Source organism: Takifugu flavidus, chromosome 5 (genome assembly GCF_003711565.1).
Source record: "Takifugu flavidus isolate HTHZ2018 chromosome 5, ASM371156v2, whole genome shotgun sequence".
Taxonomy (NCBI): Eukaryota; Metazoa; Chordata; class Actinopteri; order Tetraodontiformes; family Tetraodontidae; genus Takifugu; species Takifugu flavidus.
Genome location: NC_079524.1, coordinates 9,857,877 through 9,883,261, shown reverse-complemented (window position 1 = coordinate 9,883,261; position 25,385 = coordinate 9,857,877). Strand labels below are relative to the sequence as shown.

Below are 25,385 nucleotides of genomic sequence, written 5' to 3'. Positions count from 1 at the left end.
AACCATCTACAGGGAGACATTACTGAAAGAAACCTTAAGAAATACATTTATGTTTAAGGAGAGTTTTTGTCTTGTTTACTGTGACACTTGTGGGGATGTTTTCAGGCCACTATTGTCACATTTGAAAAGTCACGTGAGCGAGATGAAGCGATGAGTCGCCTCGAGCCAGGTGAGTTACAATGCATTTTATAATAAAAAAACAAGTAGACCTCATTATGATTAGCTAACGTTTGTACATACTGACGTTTGGTTTCATAAATGTTGCACAGTCATGCAGGCATTAACTCCATAATTAGTAGGTATGAATTCAAACACATCCATAAAGAAGAAAAGAACCTGAGAATCTGGTTTTGTTAGAAACTCTGGCGTTTTTCCAGAAAGTCTTTGATAACATTAAAACTCCACCCACTCGTGTCCAATGAATATTTTATTCAGGTTGAATAAGAGGATACACATCTTTTCATGTAACAAAATGTTTTAGAAAATTGCATGGCAATTGCTCCTTTTCTTCCTGTTTTTGTTTTACAGTGTTCTGAACAGTGTTCTCTAGTGTAATACACCCAGCATGATGTAAATTATGTTTTATTACTTGTCTAATTCATATTTCTATGATTTGGATGTTATAAGACCATGCTAACATTGGACCCTGGAGAGACAATAAAGATTAGTTCCAATGAGGAGAAAGATTTATTTCAATATTTAAATGTTGATGTAGACTAACAGTAATAATGCACTGTATGTGACTGTCTTGTTTCATGTAAATTGCACACACACTCACTCTGTCTATGGATGTATACTGTACATGCATAGCAACGTAACCATTTCAACCAAATATCTAGAAAATATTATTTCAATACTGCTGTTACAAATGAATCTACCAGTTTCAGGTCAATCAAATCAACACAACGTTAAAACCCTGGAAAGTCACATGTAACCACTGAGAAAAAAACGAGGTAAAGGTGAAGATTACGAAAGGTCGCTATTACAAAAATTTTGTAACGTGCTTCCACCGTTCTGCTCAGACTGGATGTACGTCACAGTGCCGGCCGCCGCTGATTGGCTGAACCGCGGCCCCGAGGCGGGGCATACCCTCAACGTCACGAGTGGATGTAGGCATGCGTGTTACCCAATGACGACTCCGTGGTCCAGGGACGGTTCCTCCATGGAAAGAAAGTGCGTCCGTAGCCGAGGGGTCAGTCGCGTGGAGGAGGAGAAGCAGCTCGTGTAGACACGCGCCGGTTTGAAGACGGCTCTCCTCTCCGCCGCCGAGCTTCTCCCTGCGCGCGACGCATCACGAGCCACGGCGGCCAGCAGCCGAGGCACGCGACGTTAGCGAAAACAGACGGGGGCTCCGTCTTTGTCTCGCAGCGCTCAGGTGAGCTCCTAACCTCAGCACACGCACACGTTTAGAAACCCCACTACACGCATTTCTGCCTCTCTCTCACGCACTCACGCACACGCGTGGACGTTGAGAAGATGTCGCCGTTACATCGCCGCCTGCGAGTAACGGTGAGAAAAGATCGACGTTTGAGATTAGCTAATACATTGGCAGCTTGGTTATGCTGTTTTAGGACCCCCGGCTAAAGAAAGCGTGTATTTACCCACCTTTTTACGTTGGGTAACGCGATAACTGCATGTTTGGTAATGTGGGTCATTGCGTCTGACTTCCTGTAGCTGAACTCGTTATGAGAAGACTTTTTTATTAGAGCCTTGGACCTTGACAGTGAAATGTTTTATGCTAATTGGCGATAAGGCTGGAAATGACAATGGTTTAGGGATACTGTACAATGTCTGCGGAATCCGCGAAATATCTGCGTGGTCGGTCGCATGTATTATCGGTTATCTTTGTGTTGTGGACGCCTGATCTCTCCCAAGGATTTAAAACAAGTGACGAATAGGCGAAAGCTAACAAGACAAAATGAATAATCCCGTGAGTTTGCCCCAGTGTGAATCAGGGAGGGAAGGAGGGAAATTTCCAGGCCAAGACTTAACTGGGACACCATTAGAACGTATTGGCTCTTCACAATAAAGTTGTCCTGGAAACCCAGTGAGTCAGGTGTCAATAGAAGTGCGTTTACACCTGTGTGTAATGCACGAGTCATTGACGAATAATCTTGACTAAATAGACAAATGACAGAAGACAGTGGAGATAAGAGAAACACAGAATGATGGTGGCTTTGGACAGTGTCCATTTGACTTGGACTCAGTGTAACCCCAGTCGTTAGTGATGTTTGATTTCACTACCAAATAGAAATATTCTATTTAAGAATGTTTATTGAGATCTAAATCGTGCAAGAACTATCAGTGGAAGCCCAAATCACGAACTCACTGAGGGCTCGATTCAGAATCAGACTCATATTCAGTGTTAAAAATTTGATCCAACTTTTGAGACGGCTCACATTGCAGCTGACCACAGTGTGCGGCTGGTGAGACAACAGATGGTCTCTAAGACCTGGATTACAGCATCCTTCTGCTCCAGTGGTGGATCCAACAAAACCTGCAGCTCTATTGAATTTAGGTGTGGGTGGGCCAGTCAGAGGCAAAAATGCTATTGTCATCCAGGAGCTGTGGAAACACTCCGGCCCCATAAGGGGGATATTGACCTGCATTAGGAGGACCCACTGTATGGACATATCTGGCCAGTATGTGGAGGTCCCCTTTAGCTATATGCTTCCACAGACCATCACTGCCACACAGATCGTGCTCCAGGATGGTGCAGGCAGCAGAGGAATCCTCAGTGTGCATGACACACAAAAATAAATGATTGCTTTAGTCTGACTAAAAGTGAACTTTAAAAGGTTGTTTTCTGTAACATAGGCAGTTTTCTCTCAGAGATATTCTGGTCGGACGTTAATAGCACATCTTCTCTGTTGTATTTAAATTCACTAATGAATGAATGAAAAATTGTAAAAACATGAAAACAACAACAAAATACTGCTTTAATTAAATGCAGAAGGGTGACTTGGTTCTTCCACCTAGCAGATTGATGTGGAGTTTATGATGTACTGCCTTCTCACAATCTTCGTTACGTGCAGGATCGCTCGGGCGGGGCTGCTTGTGGGCGCAGACAAATGATGTCATGAAGCATGGGTGTGTGTTAATTTGAATACTAAAAAAACAGTTGAAAGTGTTCAAATTTCAGGACTGGACATAAACTGGTTTTATTCAGATATACAGAAAGAAATGTAACAATATCAAAATAACAGTATCAAGCAAGGTGTGAACGTTAATTCAGGTTAGAGGCTGTTTTTTTTCTGCCAGCAGAAATCTTGAAAAAGGATCCAGTGTTTAGAATCACTGTAGATTTTGCCATGGTCCCATGGGCTTGGTGAGTTGCCTGGACATGTCAAACTGAGCCCATTTCCTTCTGCATTGTTCTTGTGAAGGTGTTGTTCTTGATACTGCTGCCTGTTTCTGAATGAGCAACCATGAGAAAGTAAACGCTTCGCTGGTGTCCCCCTGAAGATTTGGGAGAGTCCCGCATTAAAGGATTATTTTCTGTTTCATTTTTTAAGAGGGTGTAAGAGCCTTTTGACCATCAGCATAGCATGTTAGACACAGAACACTGCCAGGACAGCATGAGCGAGAATGCTTCTTCACAGATTCTTGTCTGGCCTCCTGCTAGCCTGCAACGGGTGCCTGAGCAGGTACACCATCGTATGGAGGTATATTACAGAGATATTCTTTTAATGAAAACATATCTGTGTAACTGCCACAGCCCATTTTTATATAAATGTTGCCGTCATTCCCACCACTTTGGTTTCTTCTGCTGAGAAATGTGTTTGTGCAACACAGCTTGACAGGCATCCCGCAGGTAAAGCATGAATTACAAAAGAAAACAGGCCCTTTCTGTGGTTTTAGGCCAACCTAAATATTTTTAAAGACCCGTTTGGCTTGCAGCACTTGCAGCTAGGTTAGTGGTTCAAGCAGGCAGGGCTGCTGGATTATCATTTCGTTGCCCAGCCGGCCTTAAAGCCAATGGGCATTGATTTTTATGTCCTAACATCTTCCACAAGCAGCAGTCATGGCAAAATGCACCTTCTAAACTGTTTCTTAATGATTAGCTTTAATTCAGCACTAATAACCCTTTTGGGAGTATTGGTCGGACAGCTGGAAGTACCGTAGTTTGGAGGTTTTCTCTTCCTCTCATAAAAATCGTCAGTCATTATGAACCACAAGTCAGGTCCATTCTTGAGGGATTGCTAGTGTCAGAAGGGAAAATCGCCTACATGCACCCGTTGATGTCAAATGTCCATAAACCCACAAACCTACTTTGTTTAAATCACTGCTTCTGCTATTGTAGTTTCAGGGTAGAAATGATTAACCTAGTTTAACCTACATATTTCATGTGTTCAGCATTTGCTCATGATGCCATAATTGGCTGGAATACTTTGGAAAGTCTACAGTCAAGTTATGTTAAGTTATGCATAACCCAAAGTTATGCTTTGGGTTATGGATGAACCGAATCGAATAATGTTGTCAAAGATTATTTCCTCATCAATGCTGAAGCCGTAAATCTGGTTCTTAGAGTGGTGATTGCAATTAGACCCTGCAGTCTCATTTATAAGGGAATTTTGTTCTTTGTATATGGGTTTTTTTTCTTTCATTTCACACCTGAATTCATGTTTAGACCTTTTTTTCCCCTTCAGACTCGCACATGGATACTTTCAATTTGAGGTATTTTTGTATGTCGTGTATTTGTTTTTTCCCTCAGCAGGTTTCTGTTCATGATTGTACAGAAGCAGTTTCACTTCCTAGGGTTGTGCGTCTTCTGGGATCTTGATGTTATTCACAAGCTGTATATCTTATACAAGACCTGTTCATCCTTTGTGATGAGTTATGACCTCTGTTTGCATGACATGCGTCTCAAATCGAGCTGGTCTCTTAAAGTGACTTTGTTTTATACTTCTTTTTTTTTCGTAGCATGATACATCATTACCAAACACTTTTGCACAAAAACTGGTCCAAAAGAATTATACAGCTGTTGATTGCCAATGGAAAATTAGTCAGGAGCTGAATCGTGTGTTTATGTGTCCAAAACAAGGAAAAGTATGATGGCAACATCCACTGAAGTTATGTAATGAAATGATGAGAGGAAATCCATTTTTAAATTGAAAGTGCTGGATACAGCCTCTCAAATACATTTAAGTTCTGTTTTTTTGTCATAGAGGTGCTGAATGTATTTGTCGTTTTGGTTGTTTAGACATGAAGAGTTTGAAGGGTTCTGGGTAACGATCAAATAAAGGTGATTGACTAACTTGATCAGAACCTCTTCAATTTTGCTTTAGCTCACAGCAGCTGCCACCTGTTGTAAAGCCTTACATGTCTTTTACGTTCAATATTCCTTTTATTGCATTTGTCTTTGAAAGGCCAAATTGTAGCAGGAGAAACAAGAACAAACACATCAGTAACTCTAAACACTAACTTTATTATCTGGTTAATGCTGTCTGTCAAATTAACTTATGTCTCACCTCCCTTCTTTTCCTTAACCCTTTTGTCTGTCTGCCTTCTGTCCTCAGCTCTAATTTGCTTTCCTCCCTTCCTCTATCTTCTTCTGCTTCCTCCCCCCTCTCTTGCCCCTTCATACAGATGCTCCCAGCAGCCCAACTTGAGAGGAGTGGTGGGATGTGTCAACTAGGTATTATACCTATCCCGACATCTTTACACTGCAAGCAGGGAGAATGGCTGTGTGGGCAAAGAGTAGTTTGAGTAGTGATAACACCACATAGACTTTAGAGACGGTCTATATGTGTTTATGTTGCAAAACACTTTCCTGTCTTGATGCAAATAAAGAGGCTGCGGCCCCTCGCTACTCCACATTTTTGGACTGTATAACTACAGATCCACTACTTTGACATTTATGGAATGTGTAACACAATTAAGAACCTCAAGAGGTGCAAGAATTGTGTCTTGCCAAAGTAATGATACATGGCCTGATACCTAAACTGGCATTGCATGCAAGGGAAGTATTAATCAGAGAAAGAGCAGGGAGGCTCATTGTAACTGGAGGAGCTGCAGAGCTTCTGCCCACAGGTGAGACAATCTGCCCACAGGTGAGACAATCTGTCCACAGGTGAGACAATCTGTCCACAGGTGAGACAATCTGTCCACAGGTGAGACAGTCTGTCCACAGGTGAGACAATCTGTCCACAGGTGAGACCATCTGTCCACAGGGCAACTACTATATTTGTTGATCACTCCACAGATCTTAATGTGGAGAGGTGCTCTGGTCAGGTGAGAAAACCCTGGAAGAAACCCAGTTAGAGCCTAAAGAAACAGCCAGAGCTACACTGGAACGAGTTAGAACGAAGCAGATTCATTATGTTAGACTGGCTCAGTCAAAGCTCAGACCTCCAGATTCTATTAAGAATCTCTGGCAAGACTTGACCTTCGCTGTTGACTGACACTGTCCAATCCGACTCCACTGCAGCTATTGCACCAAGAAGAACCAAGGCAGCCTCCAGATGTGCAAAGCTAATTGAGACACTTGGCCCTAAACACTTGCAGCTGTAATTGTAGCGAATTCAATAAAGCATTGACTCAGTCGGGCTGAACACACACACGCACGCCATTTTCAGGTTCTCATTTGGGGGGGAAAAAAAACAATTTTGAAGGCCGTCGGGTTTTTCTTCCAGCTCACAGCCCAGCATCTAATTCCCCAATAAATGACATTACAGTTATGGTTAAGCTTATTGGCTTGTTTACTTCTGATCAATCTTCTAATCAGCCCAGATGATGATAACAACACCAATATAGATTCATTTTTAAACCGACTATGACAGAATAATCTTTATAGTTTAAACAGTCTATACTTAAACAAAATTATGAAACTGATTTTGCTTATGTATACTTTGTTACTATAATTGCAATCTAATGCTCATATTAACATCAACACACACACTCCAGCAACAGCTGAGCATTTCCTTCATTATTTCTTATTTATGGGGAAAATAATTTCTGTTGTAATGTCGGCAAGCTTTGTTGTGTTTTGTTTTGCAGAATGGTCCAAAATTGAAGCTCAAGAAAAAAAAGTGCAGACAAAAAGCATCAGTCTTGACAACTGACTAGTTTGAACCAATTAGGTTTCAGCAGTTTGGTAGAAACAGAATTATCGACCTCATGTCTGAGAAGGGTGGCGTTCTCTCAGCCTCTCTGATGCCTTAAATCTTGAAAAAGAATTTAGGACACGCCTCTAACATACAGACATGTTAATCTCTATTTATCTGTGTATTTTGTCCATGCAGGAGAGACGGTGCTGGATGATGTAATCGGACTGAAGAATTCGTCTACAGAGTTCACGGCAGAGCGAGACAAAACGGGGACGGGACACGTGGAAGTAGAGGAGGACGGGGACTTCGAGAACACCGCGATGGGCGTTGGGAAGAATACCACCTCCAAGGTGCTTGAAACCAGCAGTGAGGCAGGAAAATATGAAGACGACGGCAAACATGGCGCTTGTTTTTACCCTATTCCGGTACGCGACTCTTTCTGTTGGTGAATTTGACAGCAGCACGCTCTCAGTCAGATGGTTGAAATTTTGGTACGCATCAGGATTCGCAACGCGCTCTTAAAAGGCGGCGTGAGCACGTTAACGACAAATATGAAGACATAATTCAAGTTAAACTTGAAATAATTGCCATTTAGCTCATTTTATAAAAATCATCTGAGTCTGGTGTCAACAGTGTCGGCGTCGGTTTAACTAAGTGCAACCGCACAAAGCATATTTCCATAAAAGGACCAGTACTTTCTCGATATGGCTTCCTCTTCCTGAGGTTTTTCATCTGCCTGGATGTGGCCAAGCAACAGTGACTGTTGGGGGATGAGAATAAAGGGTGTTTTAACACTGTTATCTATAGTAATCTATAGTAATCTATAATCTATATTGCAACTGCCCATTGGTCCTTCTCAGTGGGTTTATCTTCATAAAATAAAATTCCATTCTTTGTTTCCTTGCAGCTCAAGCGTCTCATTTTTGTTGAAACCTTGTTTGTGTCTCGACGGTGGATGATTTGACCCGGAGAATTACATTTCAAAATATTTAAAATCAAACTAACGAGGACAAATTTGCAGCCGGAAAGGAAATGGGCTGGAATTGTGTGTGCTGATGCTTGTGTTGCATTGTGTGTCTGTAGGTGGTGATAAACGGTGTGGGGAGCGCCAGCGGAGACCAGGACACGGAGAACACCGAGCTGATGGCCATCTATACTAAAGAAAACCAAATCACAGAAAAGGTAATTTGCAGTCCGCGAAGAGCAGAACTGAAAGTCGTGTTTCATGTCTACAAAACGCTGACGTTGTGAGTCGTAAAACTGCTGTTATGTCTTTTTCCTATAACAACTGTGTGACTTGTAACCTATGAAGTGATATAAATCCTAAAGACGTCGTTATTGTCACGTGTAAAAGAGTCCAATGTCGGAGACCTTGGACAGCAGAGACAGCGCGGACGCGCGGAGGGTGGATATGATCTACACCATCGAAGACACCCCGCCTTGGTACCTCTGCGTGTTTTTGGGTTTACAGGTAAACGCACAACCCTCTCTGTTGACCTTTGAGCATTTAATTGACCACATTTATCATTGCAATGGAACTGGACTGGAAGCGATTGATGCAGCAATCTGTGGCTTGTCCTTGCAGCACTACTTGACATGTTTTAGTGGAACTATCGCAGTGCCGTTCCTCCTTGCTGAGGCCATGTGTGTTGGCTTTGACCAGTGGGCCACCAGTCAGCTCATTGGGACCATCTTCTTCTGTGTGGGCATCACAACGCTGCTTCAGACCACACTGGGATGCAGGTAGGGCCATTTCCATCCTCTCCTTTCAGTCAGAAGGATTGTTGTCGGGTCGAGATCATTGGTCGGTCTTTAACAGGAATTATTTGAAATCAATAGCATGATGTAATAAGCAATTTAGTGGTCTAATTTATAAAGTTATTGAAATTCTAATTTTGTGTAGCCTTACTGGAAATGATGATGTTGGAGAGAAGACATTACTGCCCAGCACTGCTCGTGACTCATGGATTTATTAGGGACTGTTTCTCTTATACAGTAGTGGTTTCACAGTTTTTCAAATCCTTCTCTTAATTGTTTTCTTCCAAACTCTCCACTTTTTGTTAAATCACCACTGAAGGGGCGTTGTGGCCATAAAGTTTCATTTCCACATTCTAGTCACTTTGGAATCTTGCTGTGTCATCGTTCCCAGCAGGTTTATACCAGGGAGATGGAGGCCTCCTCAAAATTTAACACTAATAAAAAAGTTATTAATTATTGCTGTTATTGCTTAAAACCAGATCGTTAAATGTGAATTGATGTTTGTTTCTATTTAGGTTGCCACTGTTCCAAGCCAGCGCCTTTGCATTCCTGGCACCAGCGCGAGCCATACTGTCCTTAGAGAAATGGAATTGTAACAATACAGGTACTGACTGCACTATAAACTCACCGGCTACTGAGACTCGAGGCATTAAATAAAGTGGCATCCAATAAATGTAGCTTTTACTTTGATCCCAGCTTCAGAGCTAGTAGATAAGACTGCCCATTTATGATTTAATGGATCTCTATGTCTCCATGTTTTGTTTTCCCTTTACCAGAAGTTCCGGTATTTAACAGCACCCAGCTCTTCCACACAGAGCACATTTGGCAACCCAGGATACGAGAGGTAAGGTAAAGACGGGAGGAGGGAGAGAGTGGTTAACAACAGAGCTGTTCATGAGTCTGGATCACCAGCAAAAGAATCTTTGCCCCTAAACAAACAATAATGCTGTGAGCTTGACATGTAGTGAAGTAGGAGATTTTACTTAATGTCAAATAGAGTAACTGATTCAAATAAGCGTTAAAAAGGGCAAGCTAACTACATTAGCTTGAGAGCAACTGTTGACTCTTCTACAGAAAAAGATCAAATAAACATGAAAGAAAAGTGGATCCACAGCAAGGCTAAATAGATTACAACAATTATGGCAGACTTGTTAGACAACCACAAAGTGAAATATGGTTAGCTCAGTCATTGCCTATTTAAATGATTATTTATCTTGACCTCGTCACCCTTAAGAATGAAGGGTTTTTTCCCCTTCATTTTAAATGTAGTCCGTTTACTTTTCAACCAAGAGTTGAAACACCACTCGATGCTACTGTCAAATGAACATTGTATACAATAACGTTATCAGGTAGTTGACAGCCATGCTTCTTTTCTTTTTTTTTCACTTTTTCTGCAAATACCTTATTTCATTCAGCAACATTTTTCTTCTCTTCACATTTCATTTGATCTCTCAGATCCAAGGAGCTATCATTGTGTCCTCCATGGTTGAGGTGTGCATCGGAGCCTTGGGTCTACCTGGCTTACTGTTGAAGTACATTGGACCTCTGACCATCACCCCCACTGTGGCACTTATTGGCCTGTCTGGTTTCCAGGCAGCAGGCGAGAGGGCCGGTAAACACTGGGGCATAGCAATGCTGTATGTACACACTATTACGCAAATACTGTGCATTTATGTAACACTAACGCTGCCAAATGGCCTAAATTTCACCTTTCCACTAACACAGTTGGAAGAGATTATGATAAAAGTGCATTTACCGTATGCTTAAACACATAACTATATACAGATGAGGAATTTAAGGGAAACGAGATATAATCTGGTTCCTCATTCCTCTCTTCTTCACCTGTAATCAGACACTCTGCTGGTTATAAAGGACTGATTCTCTTTTTATCTCTGTTTTCTTTCTTTTGGTAATTTCCACACATACAGCCATACACAAAAGGTTTACCGAGTAGAACCAACGGTCTTGTGGGAGATAATCTGATTAAAAGCTGCAATCATGTGGCATATGCAAGTTCTCGCTGTCGTTGTTGTTATAAAGTGACCTCTCTCTTGAAGTGAGTGGATGTGTGGATGTAATTGACATCGATTTATTATTATGGGGCCATTAAAGTTGATGGATCACCTCTGGAGCCAGAAAAATATTGGTGTACCACACTTAAATACACTGTTGAATACAGCGTAATGAGATGTAATGTGCCTGTTTTGTCCAACAGGACTATCTTTTTGGTGCTGCTCTTCTCTCAGTATGCCAGGAATGTTCACTTCCCACTGCCAATCTACAAAGCCAAGAAAGGCTGGACTTCTTATAGACTGCAGGTCTTCAAAATGTTTCCTGTGAGTAAATGCCTTGTTCAAGATTCTATGTCTGATTTGTTGTAAATATTGAGCTTTTTAATTTGATCCCCGATCACAGTGAAGTTTGAAATAATTCCGTAGATGGTCTTATTTTCCTGGAAAGTAGGGATGTTTGATGACATTTCCTGCTTTGTGCACAGTAAAGTGGCCTTTTCCTGACCTCTATTGGTCATGAGTTTAAAATGGTTTCCACTTTAAGTCGGTCACTCTTGAAATGGGAGGAATTTCCAGAAGAATTTCAGGAAATTATCATCAGAACCCATAAAGTCCCCTTATAGGAACGTGTATTGTACTAAAAGAAGTTAAGTGCAGTGTTTCTTATCCCCCCACTTCATTTCTAATGTCTGTTTTCCTTCACACTCAGATTATCATGGCCATCCTGGTGTCGTGGCTCTTATGTTTCATTTTCACCGTGACTGATGTTTTCCCACCTGAACCTGACAAGTATGGCTTCTATGCACGCACAGACGCACGTCAAGGGATCCTCGCAGCAGCGCCCTGGTTTAAGATCCCATATCCTTGTAAGTCTTTTTATTTTCGTTTAAAAACCTGTTGGGGCTGAGGGAGAGTTCAGAATACACAAGAAGAAAGATAGACAGCAGCAGAAATGTCAACGATTGCCCAACTCCAGTTTTTAAGCAGTTGTGCTTTTGGAATATTTTCATTTTATTTGCTGTAGAATGGCTTTATGTTCTTTTACTTTAACAGTTCAGTGGGGTGTTCCGACTGTAACCGCTGCCGGAGTGATCGGCATGATGAGTGCTGTGGTGGCCAGCATCATTGAATCAATTGGCGATTACTACGCCTGTGCACGTCTGTCATGTGCCCCTCCGCCCCCCATCCATGCCATCAACAGGTCTTCCATCGTTGTTTTCTCTGGAATAATTCACCTTTATAAAGTGTAATGGGAGCCAGTTTGCATCTGGTTTTCTAAGTGGAGGCTTTGTTGGCTGTCTCTACAGAGGGATATTCGTAGAAGGGCTTTCCTGCGTACTGGATGGTCTTTTTGGGACTGGAAATGGATCCACCTCTTCTAGTCCAAATATAGGAGTGCTTGGAATCACAAAGGTAACATGTTGCTGGTATACATTACCTGCATTTACTTATTTTCATTATTTAAATATGTAGGAGATGTGTTGGTTTTTTTTTTTTTTTTTACACTTGTTTTACATATGAGACCTTTTTTTGTTTTTTTTACCAAGCTTCTATTCCTGGTTACTGTTTTCCAGGTGGGAAGCAGACGTGTGATTCAGTATGGAGCTGCCATGATGCTGTTTCTGGGGCTTGTGGGGAAATTCAGTGCTCTTTTTGCATCTCTCCCTGATCCGGTCTTGGGAGCTTTGTTCTGCACCCTTTTTGGCATGATCACAGCGGTGGGACTGTCCAACCTGCAGTTTGTGGACCTCAACTCCTCCAGGAACCTCTTTGTTCTCGGTTTTTCCATCTTTTTTGGTCTAGTTCTGCCAAGCTACCTCAAACAGAACCCTCTAGTCACTGGTAAGTGGAATAAAGAGGAGCCACAAAACGACTGGGAGTTTCTTAAAATACATTCATACATAGAGTTCTCTTTTTCTTACTGTAAATTTTATCTCCACTATTTTAGGTAGAGGATTGAGATAGTCTGCTTTGACTAGGTTTTGACAAAAGTCCGTTTCTGGTTATATTTCACAGGTATAGTTGAGATTGACCAAGTGTTAAACGTCCTCCTCACCACCGCCATGTTTGTTGGTGGTTCTGTTGCTTTCATTTTGGACAATACTATCCCTGGTAAGGACATCAATGTCTCTCTCTCTCTCTCTCTTTCTTTTATATTTTTGAAAGCATTTTAGGTTATTATTTCTGTCTTCATTTGCTCCTCAGGTTCCCCAGAAGAGCGAGGTCTCAGAAAGCTGAAACGTGGTTCTGGTCTAAGTGCAGCAGAACTGGAAGGGATGCGAACTTATGATCTGCCGTTTGGAATGGACTTCCTCCGGAGACATCGTATCTTCAAATACATCCCCATCAGCCCCACCTTCAACGGTTACCAGTGGGGGTGGCTGCCAAAAAGCTGCAGGAACAGAGGGGGACCAGAGAATGTGCTGAAAGGAGAGGGAGGCACAGCGCCTGGGGAGAGCAGAGTATAGCAAAAGACTGGTGCTATGAAATGTTATGTGTAGATGGATTGGAGGACAGGGAGGTGGTAGGAAGATCAAAGGAGGGAGAGTGAGAGGAACTGACATGAAGCAGGATTCGGGAGTGTGTGGAAGAAAATGCACCGTGCCACCTCCTCCCTACCTCCATCACTATGTTTTCTTTGATGTGTTTTTTTTTCTAATTTTACACTATGCTACTTTAAGCATGCGACTTGCAGCATGCAAAAAAGATGTCATCAGGGAGTTTAGGCTGTGTGTGTAGGTGTATGTATGTGTGCTTGCATTATGCAGGAAGAAAATGATTCCGAAAAGATAAATGCAGTGCAATCTATTTTGTTATCGCTGCAACTTTTTACTAAACAAGTTTATCCCCCTAAAGGAAATGTAGATTTTATCAGGCAGTTTGGGAGTTGCGCAAGTTTACTTCTGGGTCCACCCCTAAACAAATCATTTGGTAGCCTTTTCTGTCACACACACACACACACACACACACACACACAACACACACACACACACACACACACACACACAGTACAACCTAAATGTCCCTGAGGTGCGGATGCTTGTCATGAGATGGATGTTTGTCTGGTTTCCTTAGCCATGCAAATTGATTGTGAATTTGTTTTGCACTTACTGCCTCATGACTTTCAGACCAGAATGTTACCCAACTGTCCTGCTTCGACCTGTTTCGCTCCACATCTGTTCCGTTCATCTCACACAGAAGGACCTCACATCTCTCCTTTGCTTAACATAGCGCTAATATTCAGAAGATCTCTGAATCACTGTTATGCAGTTACCACTAACAAGTCCTGCTGTGACCCTGATTTGCATGTTTCTGAATTGACAAAACTTTCAGTACAATAGCGAAAAACAACTGACAAACTACTAAATATCTCCTCTAGCCTAGTTTTTACCGCACCAAGATTGCCCTAAAACCTAACTTCTGTTAGTTTTAAATTTTGTTTTGTAAGTGTGTACCAAAAGTTTCTTTTGTAAGAGACTAGCAAAAATTGTTTTAGCCGATAATGGTATTCATTTATTTATTTCCTGGGATTTGTGTGATCGCTTACAGAAGATATACGTTTGTCTTGCACATTGTTAAAGTTTATGACCTGTAAAACTGGTGCAGAGCTGGTTGACGGACACCTCTCACTCTGCCAGTCTGAAGGAATGTTGGCACTTTAAAATAGTCATTTAGGGAAAGCAGCGGTTTCCTGAACTGATTTCTAATGCAAGATGTAAGCTGCTTTTATATCATTCCATTGATGTCATCTTATATATTTGAAGGGCAAACACTTTTTAAAGTGTTTTAATTGGACGTTTGACTTCGAGAGCCTTTTTATAACCACACGAACTGTTTGCACATGTTTAAGTGCCAATAATGTCGGGGTTGGCGTGAACATCGAAACTGAAACCCTAAAATGTCATTAGTTCTCATCAAGAAACGGTCAAGTCTGAGCATGTCTGATAATATAAAGTGACTATATTCTGTATATGACTATTTTGGACCTAAGGCTATTATTGAACGGCTAGCTAGATGTTAGCCACAATTTTACAATGGCCGCTGTCACGAGTAACAACACACATACAGTCAGACAATTGTGGGTCTCTTATTGTAACACTGGCGGACGTTGTGAAATAGTCTCACACCTTAACTAACAATCGCTGGTTGGACAGAGCTGTTTGTGGAGGTGAAGCTATGCTACAACCGACGCAGAAGCTAAAGCTTACCTTCACTGATCATTAAGGTGTCGTTGGTCTGCCAGCCGATCCCAAGCATCATTACCTTGAGTGCATCTTTTCCCCCCGTTATTTTGCGCACAACACATGCACATCGTCTTGACATCACAATGTCTTGTACATGGGACCAGTACACCCTGCACACCTCTCCTCTGTTTCCCTTTACAACCCCCCCCCCCCCCCACCCATGGTGAACATACATTGTTGTCCCCTCCTGTTACATGTGGGGTTGACAATTCTTCCTGGTGATGATTCTGGATGTGGGAGAACTTTCCAGCTGGCCTCCTTATCCTGAACCTCTGCAACTGAGTGAATATGCCTTATTGTTTAAAGATAGATGTATTCATGTTTACTGGCACTGTTTGATCATGCATTCTCTTATGTTTAAGGTCCTTTATAGATCGCTGTGGGTTTCTGTTACACCCTTAGCTCATTTACAGTGAAAGCAGTCTAGATAAATGTAGGCTTGTCTGTTTTATTGTCTGCTAAAGCAACAGGTGTACATGCAGAATTCTGTCCCTTTCAGTTATTTTGAAAGGGTGCTACCTGAATATATTTTTGTGTCGTTTTCTTTTTAATACAGTTTACATGTTTTTTTGGCAAGCAGATGTTTGTAATACACAAATCTGAGAAAGTGTTTTCTTTTCGTTGTACTTTTGATTTCAATGAAATTTGGGTTTGAAATTCTGTTTGCTTTATTTGCTAGGTATTTTCTTGGGCTTTTTTTTGCTATAACTCATTTCTGTCCCATAAACAGTTACGCATACATTAAAATAAAGTGAGAGAATTTTAAATATAAAGCAGAAATGTATATTTAATGGATTTTACTAAATTTTTCTGGAACTGAAATTCTGTAAAATAATTGTAGCAAGAAATTGTTTTATTCTTTGTTCCTGATATTTAAAAAGATGTTACAGAAGCAACAGTTATCTTGTCTTTTTTTGTCTGTTATCTTGACACGATCTGAGGACTCAGAAAACATCGATAAAACGCTTTTTGAGCAACTCTGTGGTTTGTTATCCCATTTACTGTCATGAAAGTGTGATGAGACAGTTCCCGTTAACAATTAAGCTTTTAGTGTAACGTTTACACTGTAAACTAGCTAAAAAATTTAATCCAGATTTTTTTTTGGGGGGGGGGCAGGCATAAAAAATCTCCAGCTTTACACAAGAGGCTAGCTCCCAGTATGCCCATATTATATATTGTATCAGATTAAAGTTTTAGAATCGTATCGTTTATTTTGGGAAATAGAAACGATTTAAGGGCGGGACTTGTTTTCCTTTATTAGGAGATAAAATAAACCCCTATATTGGGGGGGCACTGACTTCATTGTGCGTCTTCATTCATCTCTCGTCGCGCGAACAAAGGGGCGTCAGGGTCGCTCTCTGATTGGCTGACAGCCGGGACCCCCGCGAGCTCCGCCGCGACAGATGGACGTCTCGCGCTGTCCTGGATGCGCGAGCGCCGCTGATTGTTTCCGCCGAGGGGAGCGTGTCTGACGGACGTCGGGACTCGTCGTCGTCGGTCAGAGAGGAGAGAGTAAACGGGGAGAAAGGAGGAGACGGAGGGCGGAGGAGGAGAAGGCGGAGGAGGAAGAGGAGAACCGGACAGCCTTCGCCTTCGCTTGGGTGAGCCGAGAAACGAGCCCCCAAAGTGGGGAGGAATGAGACGGAGGCGTCGGTGCAGCTAAGTATGCGGACCCCGACGCTGTCTGAGGCGCTGAATGGGTGTAGTTTTGATAGCGGGACTCTTGTGCGAAACACTTAAAGACTTAAATACTCACGGATTGAAGCCAAAAAGGGCGACGTTCGTTACTTTTGTAAAATCATAGTCGACTCTCATAAAAATGGGGAACATTAGGCGTTAGTCGTTCACACGCGGTGAGACTTGGTTCGCCCCACAGCACTTTTCACGATGGTTCGGTCTGAACGTTTCGGTGAAATTCTGCATGTAGTCACATCTGGGCTGTACCAGTGAGAGCATTTTAATAATAAAAAAAGACGAGTTATGTAAGAGAGAGAGAGAGAGATCCTTTTTTGGTAAAAATAGGATTTCATCTCAAAAAGTTTGAACGTAGCTTGCTTAAATGCTTTTCTCTCCAAGCTTGTAGAATGCTGCGCAAACCCCTGTAATCCTAATTTTACACCCCATGCTTTAGACTTTACAATAGCTGTCTAAATCACGATTTAAAATAGTTTTATTACTAGCTGGGGCTGGTGATTAGTCATAAACAAGTACAGATGCAGGAGGAAGGTTGAGTTTCTGCACAATTATTCAGTTCTGTTTTTGTGACCTCTTTGACAATGGCTGCACAAGTAACAAGACGAAGGAGACACGTTCAATCAGGTTGGGCTAAGGTGTTTTCAGTGTTGCTATGGCAATGGTGACAATAATGAGACCCAGCATTATTGATGTGGAGATTGGCTACTGGTGTCATTGTGATCTGATTGAAGGATCTTTGGATCTTTTCACGACCCATTTCGGAGAAAGGCTGACAGAAGAGGTTCTGAAAGCAGCAGGGCTGGAGGGAAGGACACAAGTTGACATGTGTGTCAATGAAAGGGGGTGAGAGGAGGGGGCGGAAGGCAGGAAGTTGTGATCCTGACTTTTAATCAGCGAGATTAAAGCTTTGACTCTGTTTAGAGAGGAAAGAAAAGTTAAAAGGGGGAAACGGTGGTAAGACAGAAGGGAAAAATTCCAATTTAGAAAGACTACTATTGGACATTGGCAATTAAATTTCAGAATGTAGGAGTGAAGGACACAAGACAAAACATAGCATGAGAGGAAGAAGTCGGAATGAGGCAGAGGAGCATGACTGCAGCGTAACTTGTGGCTATGGCTCAGGGACCAGCTCAAGGACTACACACAAGGTAAATATTGAAGTTAAGCTGGGGAACCTGTAAAACAGTGAAGAGAAAGAGAGATAGAGCAGAGAAAAGGCTACCATAGAAACCTGATAAGAAAATGTGAGGGCACTGTACACAGAAACTTTATGGGCTGTTATCCTGAGAAATAGTCTGCAGTCAGTAAAAACAGTGAATATAATCTATAAATAGGAGAGGTCCTCCTATAATTCCAGGTCAGTTTGCTTTGATATATTCTGCTTTGCATAATGTATATGATAATAGAGAGAATTCACCATTTATTAATAATGTAACACAGTACAAGGGTCAACCCTTGGCTACTTCTCTGGCCTGGATAGTAGACATGAGCATCATTATGGCATATCTGATGGTTATCTGGAGGCCAAATGAATATCAACAACACATGAATAATCATACAGGAGAAGTAACTGCCGTCATTGCTGACTGTGATGTCGCCTGTGCAGCCAAGGAAACGCGAACGTTGTCATAGAACTACAGTACGACACCAGCAAACCTTCCACTCATGTTGCAACATCAATATAACACGGAAATATTCCCCAACTCTGTCGTCCGAGATCAGCATCCAAGGAAAACATTGCAAGTGGTGATGGATGTCGTGGTAACAAGTGTATCGACAGCAAATATGTGATTTATACGAGAGGGCCACACCATAAAGAAGATTAGAATTCAGGCAACTGTGGTTTTGTGACCTGGCAGGCCTTTACATCATTGTCTTGGTTGGACTGGCAGCCGCATGTCTGCGTACAGCCATCCTTGACCACGACCTCATGATCTCCATTGTGTTGCTGAAAGGTTAATAAAGGTGATGAAATATTAATATTAATTGCAGGGGGAACAGGGTGATTGGATGATTAATATTTAATTTGTGCCCTTTTATAAGGAACACAGTGTTTCTCAGATTGACAGGTTTTTATCAGCATGCTGTGTTTAATGTTCATGCTGAACATATTTGTGGTCTGATATGGTTGGTGTGACTGTACGGTTGAGAAGAACGTGCTAAGGTATTAGATGTGACCTGAGCTCTCTCTGCTGTGCCTGATAATCCATCCGTGACACTTGAATTGAGGAAGTATGATGCTGTGTGAAGGCTGCCGTCAGCTTCCTGTATGTCAGTCTGAGTAAAGGAGGAACTGAATAAACGGAAGAGAAGTGTTTCCTTCAAACGCCCACATGCTTCCACAGCTGCTGTCAAATTCATAAGAAAATACGCCGAAATAACCCGACAATTGAGGGATAAAAGGGCTCCTAGCTGGATCCGTGCTGAATAACCTTTTCGCTGTTTCTCTCCACATCCACAGCTCAGTTTTTGTGGCGCGTGAAGAGCATCGTGCAGACGTTTCGGGGTAAGATCAGTGGTAGGCCGGCAGTCATACTGAACACGATTCGACAGCTGTCCCCAGGATTATTTATTTGTTGTAGTTTTAATATCATAATTGCACTGGCCCAGCCCAGTTTTGTACTCTGAGTTAAGACCAGCGTGTTTGTAAAGATAAATGACGGACAATACTGGATTTCCAAAGTTACATAACGACTCATAATCCGTGCTTTAGTTTACATTTTAGCGCACGCATGCCCTTGAAAAAGATTCTGATCTAAATGAGACTTTCCCCAGTTCAAATAAAGGAAATATGAAAGAGCGCCCCCATTGCCTGGAGACTGGGACGAGCTCAGTGTCTAAGCAGCTAAAATCATCCGTCTCGGTTTATGTTTGTTGCCTTCTCTCACCTGTTACTCTCCTTCCTGAGGCTCCGCTCTCGAGCAGAGCGTTTCCCTGAGTGGGTGCCCTTAAAAACAGCTGCATGTTCTTAATGCGGGTGGTTTCCAGCGTATGTCTGTGACTCTGGTAATAGAGCGGTGTGATAAAATGGTGATACACTGCTGGTAAGGAAAGTGCAGCTGTTTTGCTTCACCACAGGCTTCTCGTGCAGTCACACAAACTGCGGTGGCCTTTTAAGTAGTGTAGTTGATTTTTTTTTTAATAATCATGACACAGTTACCATCTGTTTTCAGAAAAACACACTGGTGATAATTGTTTTGCATCCTAAAGATCCCCTGTGCAAAGAGTCCTGTAGCAATCCTGCACACTGAGAAGCTGCTAATGCCACATGTTGGGGCAGTCAGCTGATCAATTTTATGCCCACATGATGTTGCTGAATGGCTGCATCCTTTCATTGCTGCCCAAATACCATTTTAAGACTTGAAGTGCTCTGTGCAATACACTCTTTTAGTATTATACTGGTTCTGTTGATTCATTTCCAGTTCTGATAGTCTGTCCTTTCACAGCAGTTGTTGACATTTTGCCTTAGCGAGGCAGTCGGTGTCGAACGTAGACGTGATCCCTGTTCACCCTGCACATCTTCACCTCCTCTGCATGCTGGTCACTGGTCACTGGTCATGAGGAGTCATGAGACTGAATCAGATGGGTGAAATAATTAACTCTCTGTGTTGCTGCTCTGTCTCTCAGCCCCTCCCATGCTCACCAAGGATGGATGAGGCACACTCTGGGGTTCCGATTGGCGAGAACAAGTTCATTAGCAAGTAAGGACCCAATAACTGCGTGGAGATTTTATGAACCTGAACTGCATATGATCGAAGTCCTTCCTGAGGAAAGAAACATCTGTAAGGATATTGTTAAAGGCGCCGAAACTGGCATTTCTTTTAAAACCTAAAGGGGAAGCCCTCAGTTTATGATCGTAGTGAATAACTCTGAATAGCTATGATGAAATGTATTGATATAGCCTTTTATTTTTCAAGAATGATTCCCATGTTTCCTCTTCACGACTTCACACCTGTGTCTCCAGGGCAGCAGTCCTCTCGCACCTGAAGACATACAACCTCTATTATGAAGGGCAGAATCTTCAGCTCAGGCACAGAGAAGTGTGTATTTCCAGCTTTCTTCATGACTGTTTGTACTTTCCTGCTTTACTGTTCATCCCGTTGAGCAGAACTCTTATTGTCTTACTGTCCTCAGCATCTCATAGGGGCAATAACACCTAACATGCATTCGTATGAAGGGCTGTGTGTTGATGGCAGCTTGTGCTTTAACAGGAAGAGGGGGAGCTGATCTTCGAGGGCTTGTTGAATATCTTCTGGGGTCTTCGACGACCAATCAGGCTTCAGATGCAGGACGACCACGAGCGTATCCGTCCACCGCCCTCCTCTACGTCCTGGCACTCGGGTTGTAATCTGGACAGTCAAGGGTAAGTTGTCCAGAAGGGTACGGTTTCGCCTCCATGCCTGGAAATGGTAAAACACAGGAGGTCACTGGGGGCAGATATAGATTATATCTAGTGTGTCACAGGAGGCAAGGGTTCATTTGGCATTCTTCTTTAGTGTAGATTTAATTCTGTGTGACAACACCGGGCAGATCATCTGCTGGAGCGTCCTTTTTGACCAGTCATCCTTTAAACACCTACTATCTCTGGCTGGTTTTGGATTGTGCCTCAAGCTGTTCCAGATCTCATAATCCCATCTATCTGGAGAGGCTATTCCTGTTCCACAGATCACAGGAGTAGCTACATGTTCTGCACAGAAACCACAACGCAGCCTGTAGCAAAAGGAAAGGAAATGAGGTGTTTGCTGTATGCATGCAGAGATTTCAACAGAAACTCCCCTGTTTTTTGAATTTGAAATTCCTCCAACAGCACCGATGCTCAGCAGGTGCCACAGCAGAGCCCCCCCACGGTGGAAGTGACACCACCGGACAGCCACCCAGAGGGTAATGGTGTGATGGAGGAGCAGTCAGAAGGTGATGGGCAGTCTAAAATATTACTGTGTACTTTACCATAGGGTTCACGTTTGAAGAGTAGAATAAGATTTTCTTCTTTCTATATTGACAGAGGACAGCGAGACCTCTGCTCAACTTCTCAGGACAAAGAGTGATGCCGGGGTCTTACGACGGGGCCAGCGTCGCTCACCGAGTGACCAGAGGAAAATTCGACGCCATCGAGTCTCCATCAACGGGCATTTCTACAACCATAAGGTGATTTGAGACTAACATTCAGACACGATTAGAGTGAAGGGTTGATTTGTGCGTATGCATCCATCCCGTTAATTTATTTCATCCCCTCAGACCGCCGTGTTTACTCCCGCCTACGGCTCGGTGACAAACGTGCGCATCAACAGCTGCATGACCACCCCTCAGGTGCTACGAGTCCTCCTCAACAAGTTTAAAATCGAAAACAGTCCCGATGATTTTGCAATCTACCTCGTTCATGCAAGTGGAGGTGAGTGACGAAGGTTCCACGGATTCCTTCAGACTTCCAGCGTAAAACTAGTACAGTAAGAATCCATTCATGAAGAAAAACATCCTCCTGCGTGTTGGTGTTTCAGAGCGAGTAAAACTGAAGCGCAGCGACTATCCTCTGGCGCTGAGAGTCATGCAGGGTCCATGCGAGCAGGTCTGCAAGGTTTTCCTCATGGAAGAAGACCTCGGAGAAGAAGTGACATATGATGTAATGGAACCTGTCTCAGCTTTTTTAGCCTCTTGTTTTATGCCAGACATTGTGCTCATTGCAGCGTGCCGCCAAAAAATCCTGTGCTTTCGCCTCTCAAACAGGTATTTAACTTTTTTTCCACCAGGTGGCGCAGTACATCAAGTTTGAGATGCCCGTCCTGCAGAGCTTTATCACCAAACTGAAGGAGGAGGAGGACAGAGAGGTCCAAAAACTTCAGAGAAAGTACGAGACCACTTTCAGAGCTCAATCATTCCACTTCTGGTGGTTTCAACATTAAAACACCTCTCTTCTCTTCTCTCCTCTCCTCTCCCCTCTCCTCCCTGCAGGTATACTTATCTGCGGTGTATGATTGAAAAACAGCTCGGTTGTCTTCCAGAGGGCCCAACGTGTAGGTGATCTGTTCTCCAAAACTCCAGTGAGAGGAACCAAGAGAATTCCAGCAATTATCCCGCTCCACATATCTTCCAGTCAGTCAGCATACATTCAGAACTCACATGTGCGGTGTACGTTTCTGCATGTCTGCTGTATCTTCTAATGAGTCCAGTCATCATCTGTGCTTTTCTCTCCGTCGTCGTGCACAACAGAGGAAAAAAAAGGCTGTCAGATTCCTCTGTTCTGGGGCAGAACGAGCCTAAAAATATCCTGTTTTGGTTCCTGCTGCTTTCCAACCTGATGGCCAAAATCGATTCAAAGCACAAAACACAAGAGTGTCCCAGTAAAGTGCCTGATGAAAGGCTGAGAGCACAAACACCTGGTGGGTGGGTGCAGGAGGGTGACTTAAGTTAGAAATGTGTAGTCGGTGTTGAACTGATCAGAACACGGGGCCTCTCAAGCGTGACATCATTGAAATTCTCTTTTATGCAGCGGCTGTCTGTTAACGTTCTGACGGTGATAACTACCTTTCAAATGAATGTTTACAGTCATTTTATTACCGAATTTGGAGGAATACGTCCACGTGAAAATACGAGCGTGATGTCTCTTCTATATGTGTACAACAGCACAGATCTGAAATAGTGTGAAAACAAGCACAAAGGCCACTAAATCCCCTTTAATTCTTTATTCAATGGTTTAAAACTGTGAACAGATTTCGAATTAAATTAAATGAAATGTGTCATTTAACCTTTTTTCAGTCTAAACACACATCTGCTCCGTGAGACGTTAATTTTTCAATTTGTAGCATTTTGATTTTGAAGTCAGTTTAGTTATTTTTCATTTATTTTTCGTCCATACAGTGTATTTCTAGGAAAGTTACATGCTCAAAACTTTGAGTTGTCTTCAGTTCTCCGCCCATTGATCCTCATAGGAAAATTTAAATAGCTTGTTGTTGGTGTTTAAATTTCTTAAACAGTAACACTGAGTTTAAAAAGCTTTGTGACAGCTTAAATGTTTGAAGAAGCACAATGTCACGCCAGCTGTGATGGGTGTATGGTGTCAAAGCCAACGAGTATTTCACAGCGTTTCTGTCGGTTTCTGTCTCCTAATGTCGAAAGCTCATCGTGTGTGTGTGTGCGCGTGTGTGTGCGCGTGTGTGTGTGTGTGTGTGTGTGTGTTCTAGTGCCCATTGAGGTTTTGTGCTTTTGTACTGTAACAACCTATCAGCATTTGAACAATGTCATTTTTTTTCTCACAGCAGTTGTTATTTAAAATAAAAATGAAGTTGAGGAACGCTGGCGGTAACCTTCCCCGTGCTGATCACTTATAAATCTCTGCGTTCTGTAATGATGAATCTGTGTTGTTTATTGTGACACATGTCTCAGTGGAAGTTTCCAGAGAAAACGGTCTCCCAGGTTAATTGCTGAGGTTAGATAATTGAGTCTAAATTAGAAAGGCGTGCACCCCCACAGAGACCCAGGTATTTATACGTGTGTGATGTCAGTGGAACAGCAGCTTAGTGCACTCGGCCAATGAGCTGGGAGGAGACGGTGATCTGGATGATAACGTCTTGGCCTTGAAACACACTTCTCACTGTGGGAAAGCGCTGTAAACAAGAAGCACCGTCCAACAAAGCGCAGGTAAGACCGCTTCCTCCCAAAAGACCGACATGTTGTGTGCGTTGCATGTTTGAGAACATGTGAAATGACGTATATGCCCAATTGTTGATATTTGCTGTTCTAGAATTTGTAAAACGAACAACTGATTCCACCAATGTTGGAGTATTTGAGCGTTGCCATGGGTGGGTTATTGAAGTTGAGTGTGGGGATTAAACTGAATGTAATCACAGCTCGAGTCCTCGTCTAAGTGAACACAGATTAGAGCAGACGCTCCCTGAGGACGACTGGAATGCCACAGACGCATTACTGATATTAATCGCACTGTTTTTCAACATATTTATGTTTTCTGTTGTTTAAAATCCAGTATGTTCTTTGTATGAATTAAAAATCGATTTGACATTTGACTGATAAAGTTCTTTAATTAAAAATTAGATTATGTTTGCTGAAATTTTAGAAATTCTTAGAATTCTGGATCTTCCAAAGATCATAGCTCTCGCCAGGGGGCTTTATTATTTCTACGTCAGTAACAATTGTACACGACCGGCATATTTTTCATGATCAAGTATCAGTATTTGACATGCGGGCCAGATTTTATTCTCTATACAGTCGCACCGATTGAAAAATTAAAATGTTTGGTTATTTTTTGGCTGTGAAGTAAATTTTGTGTTGTGATATTAAAGATTTTAAAAGTCACAATATTCTTTTCGGAGTTCTAGAATGTTAAATGCAAACAGGTCTAATGTCTAAGATGTGTTTTGTGAGTGGATGTAGTCAAGTGACAAACTTAACATATTCTGCTCATTAGTTTTGATTGTAAAGAACACTATATAAATAAAGATTAGTTGATTAGTTCATTAATCTGCTCTGATGTTACGAGTAAACTTCATTAAAGGAAAACAACAGGGGTTTCGTAGATGCTGCTGCATGAATGGAACGGGCCCTACAGTTCAATATGAATGGACTTTAGAGATTAAGACGGCTGATCTCAGGTCAGCCACTTTGGCTTTTGGGGATAA

General features: G+C 42.4%; 2 protein-coding genes across 11 annotated transcripts; both read left to right on the top strand.

Moving 5' to 3' along the window:
• Positions 1 to 1,096: 1,096 nt before the first annotated feature.
• Positions 1,097 to 15,959, top strand: slc23a2 (solute carrier family 23 member 2). 4 transcript variants are annotated; one of them, XM_057031924.1, is made up of 16 exons: positions 1,113 to 1,375; positions 5,590 to 5,638; positions 7,245 to 7,399; positions 8,133 to 8,231; positions 8,404 to 8,520; positions 8,635 to 8,792; positions 9,323 to 9,411; positions 9,584 to 9,651; positions 10,263 to 10,444; positions 11,023 to 11,143; positions 11,529 to 11,685; positions 11,873 to 12,020; positions 12,127 to 12,232; positions 12,394 to 12,661; positions 12,836 to 12,931; positions 13,025 to 15,959. In XM_057031924.1, exons 2-16 carry the CDS (start codon positions 5,590 to 5,592, stop codon positions 13,285 to 13,287), a joined length of 2,076 nt encoding a protein of 691 aa, XP_056887904.1. In that variant the 5' UTR covers positions 1,113 to 1,375; the 3' UTR covers positions 13,288 to 15,959. The 4 variants fall into 4 exon arrangements, with proteins under 4 accessions (XP_056887905.1, XP_056887904.1, XP_056887902.1 ...); XM_057031922.1 differs by having other exon boundaries at positions 7,245 to 7,474; XM_057031923.1 differs by having other exon boundaries at positions 5,520 to 5,638; positions 7,245 to 7,474.
• Positions 15,960 to 16,415: 456 nt separating this feature from the next.
• Positions 16,416 to 24,048, top strand: rassf2a (Ras association domain family member 2a). 7 transcript variants are annotated; one of them, XM_057031931.1, is made up of 11 exons: positions 16,429 to 16,664; positions 19,220 to 19,264; positions 20,386 to 20,459; positions 20,723 to 20,798; positions 20,970 to 21,121; positions 21,566 to 21,669; positions 21,761 to 21,903; positions 21,994 to 22,147; positions 22,254 to 22,375; positions 22,503 to 22,600; positions 22,705 to 24,048. In XM_057031931.1, exons 3-11 carry the CDS (start codon positions 20,407 to 20,409, stop codon positions 22,772 to 22,774), a joined length of 972 nt encoding a protein of 323 aa, XP_056887911.1. In that variant the 5' UTR covers positions 16,429 to 16,664; positions 19,220 to 19,264; positions 20,386 to 20,406; the 3' UTR covers positions 22,775 to 24,048. The 7 variants fall into 7 exon arrangements, with proteins under 7 accessions (XP_056887910.1, XP_056887914.1, XP_056887911.1 ...); XM_057031932.1 differs by lacking the exon at positions 16,429 to 16,664 and adding an exon at positions 16,698 to 16,726; XM_057031933.1 differs by lacking the exon at positions 16,429 to 16,664 and adding an exon at positions 17,826 to 17,906.
• Positions 24,049 to 25,385: the final 1,337 nt, after the last annotated feature.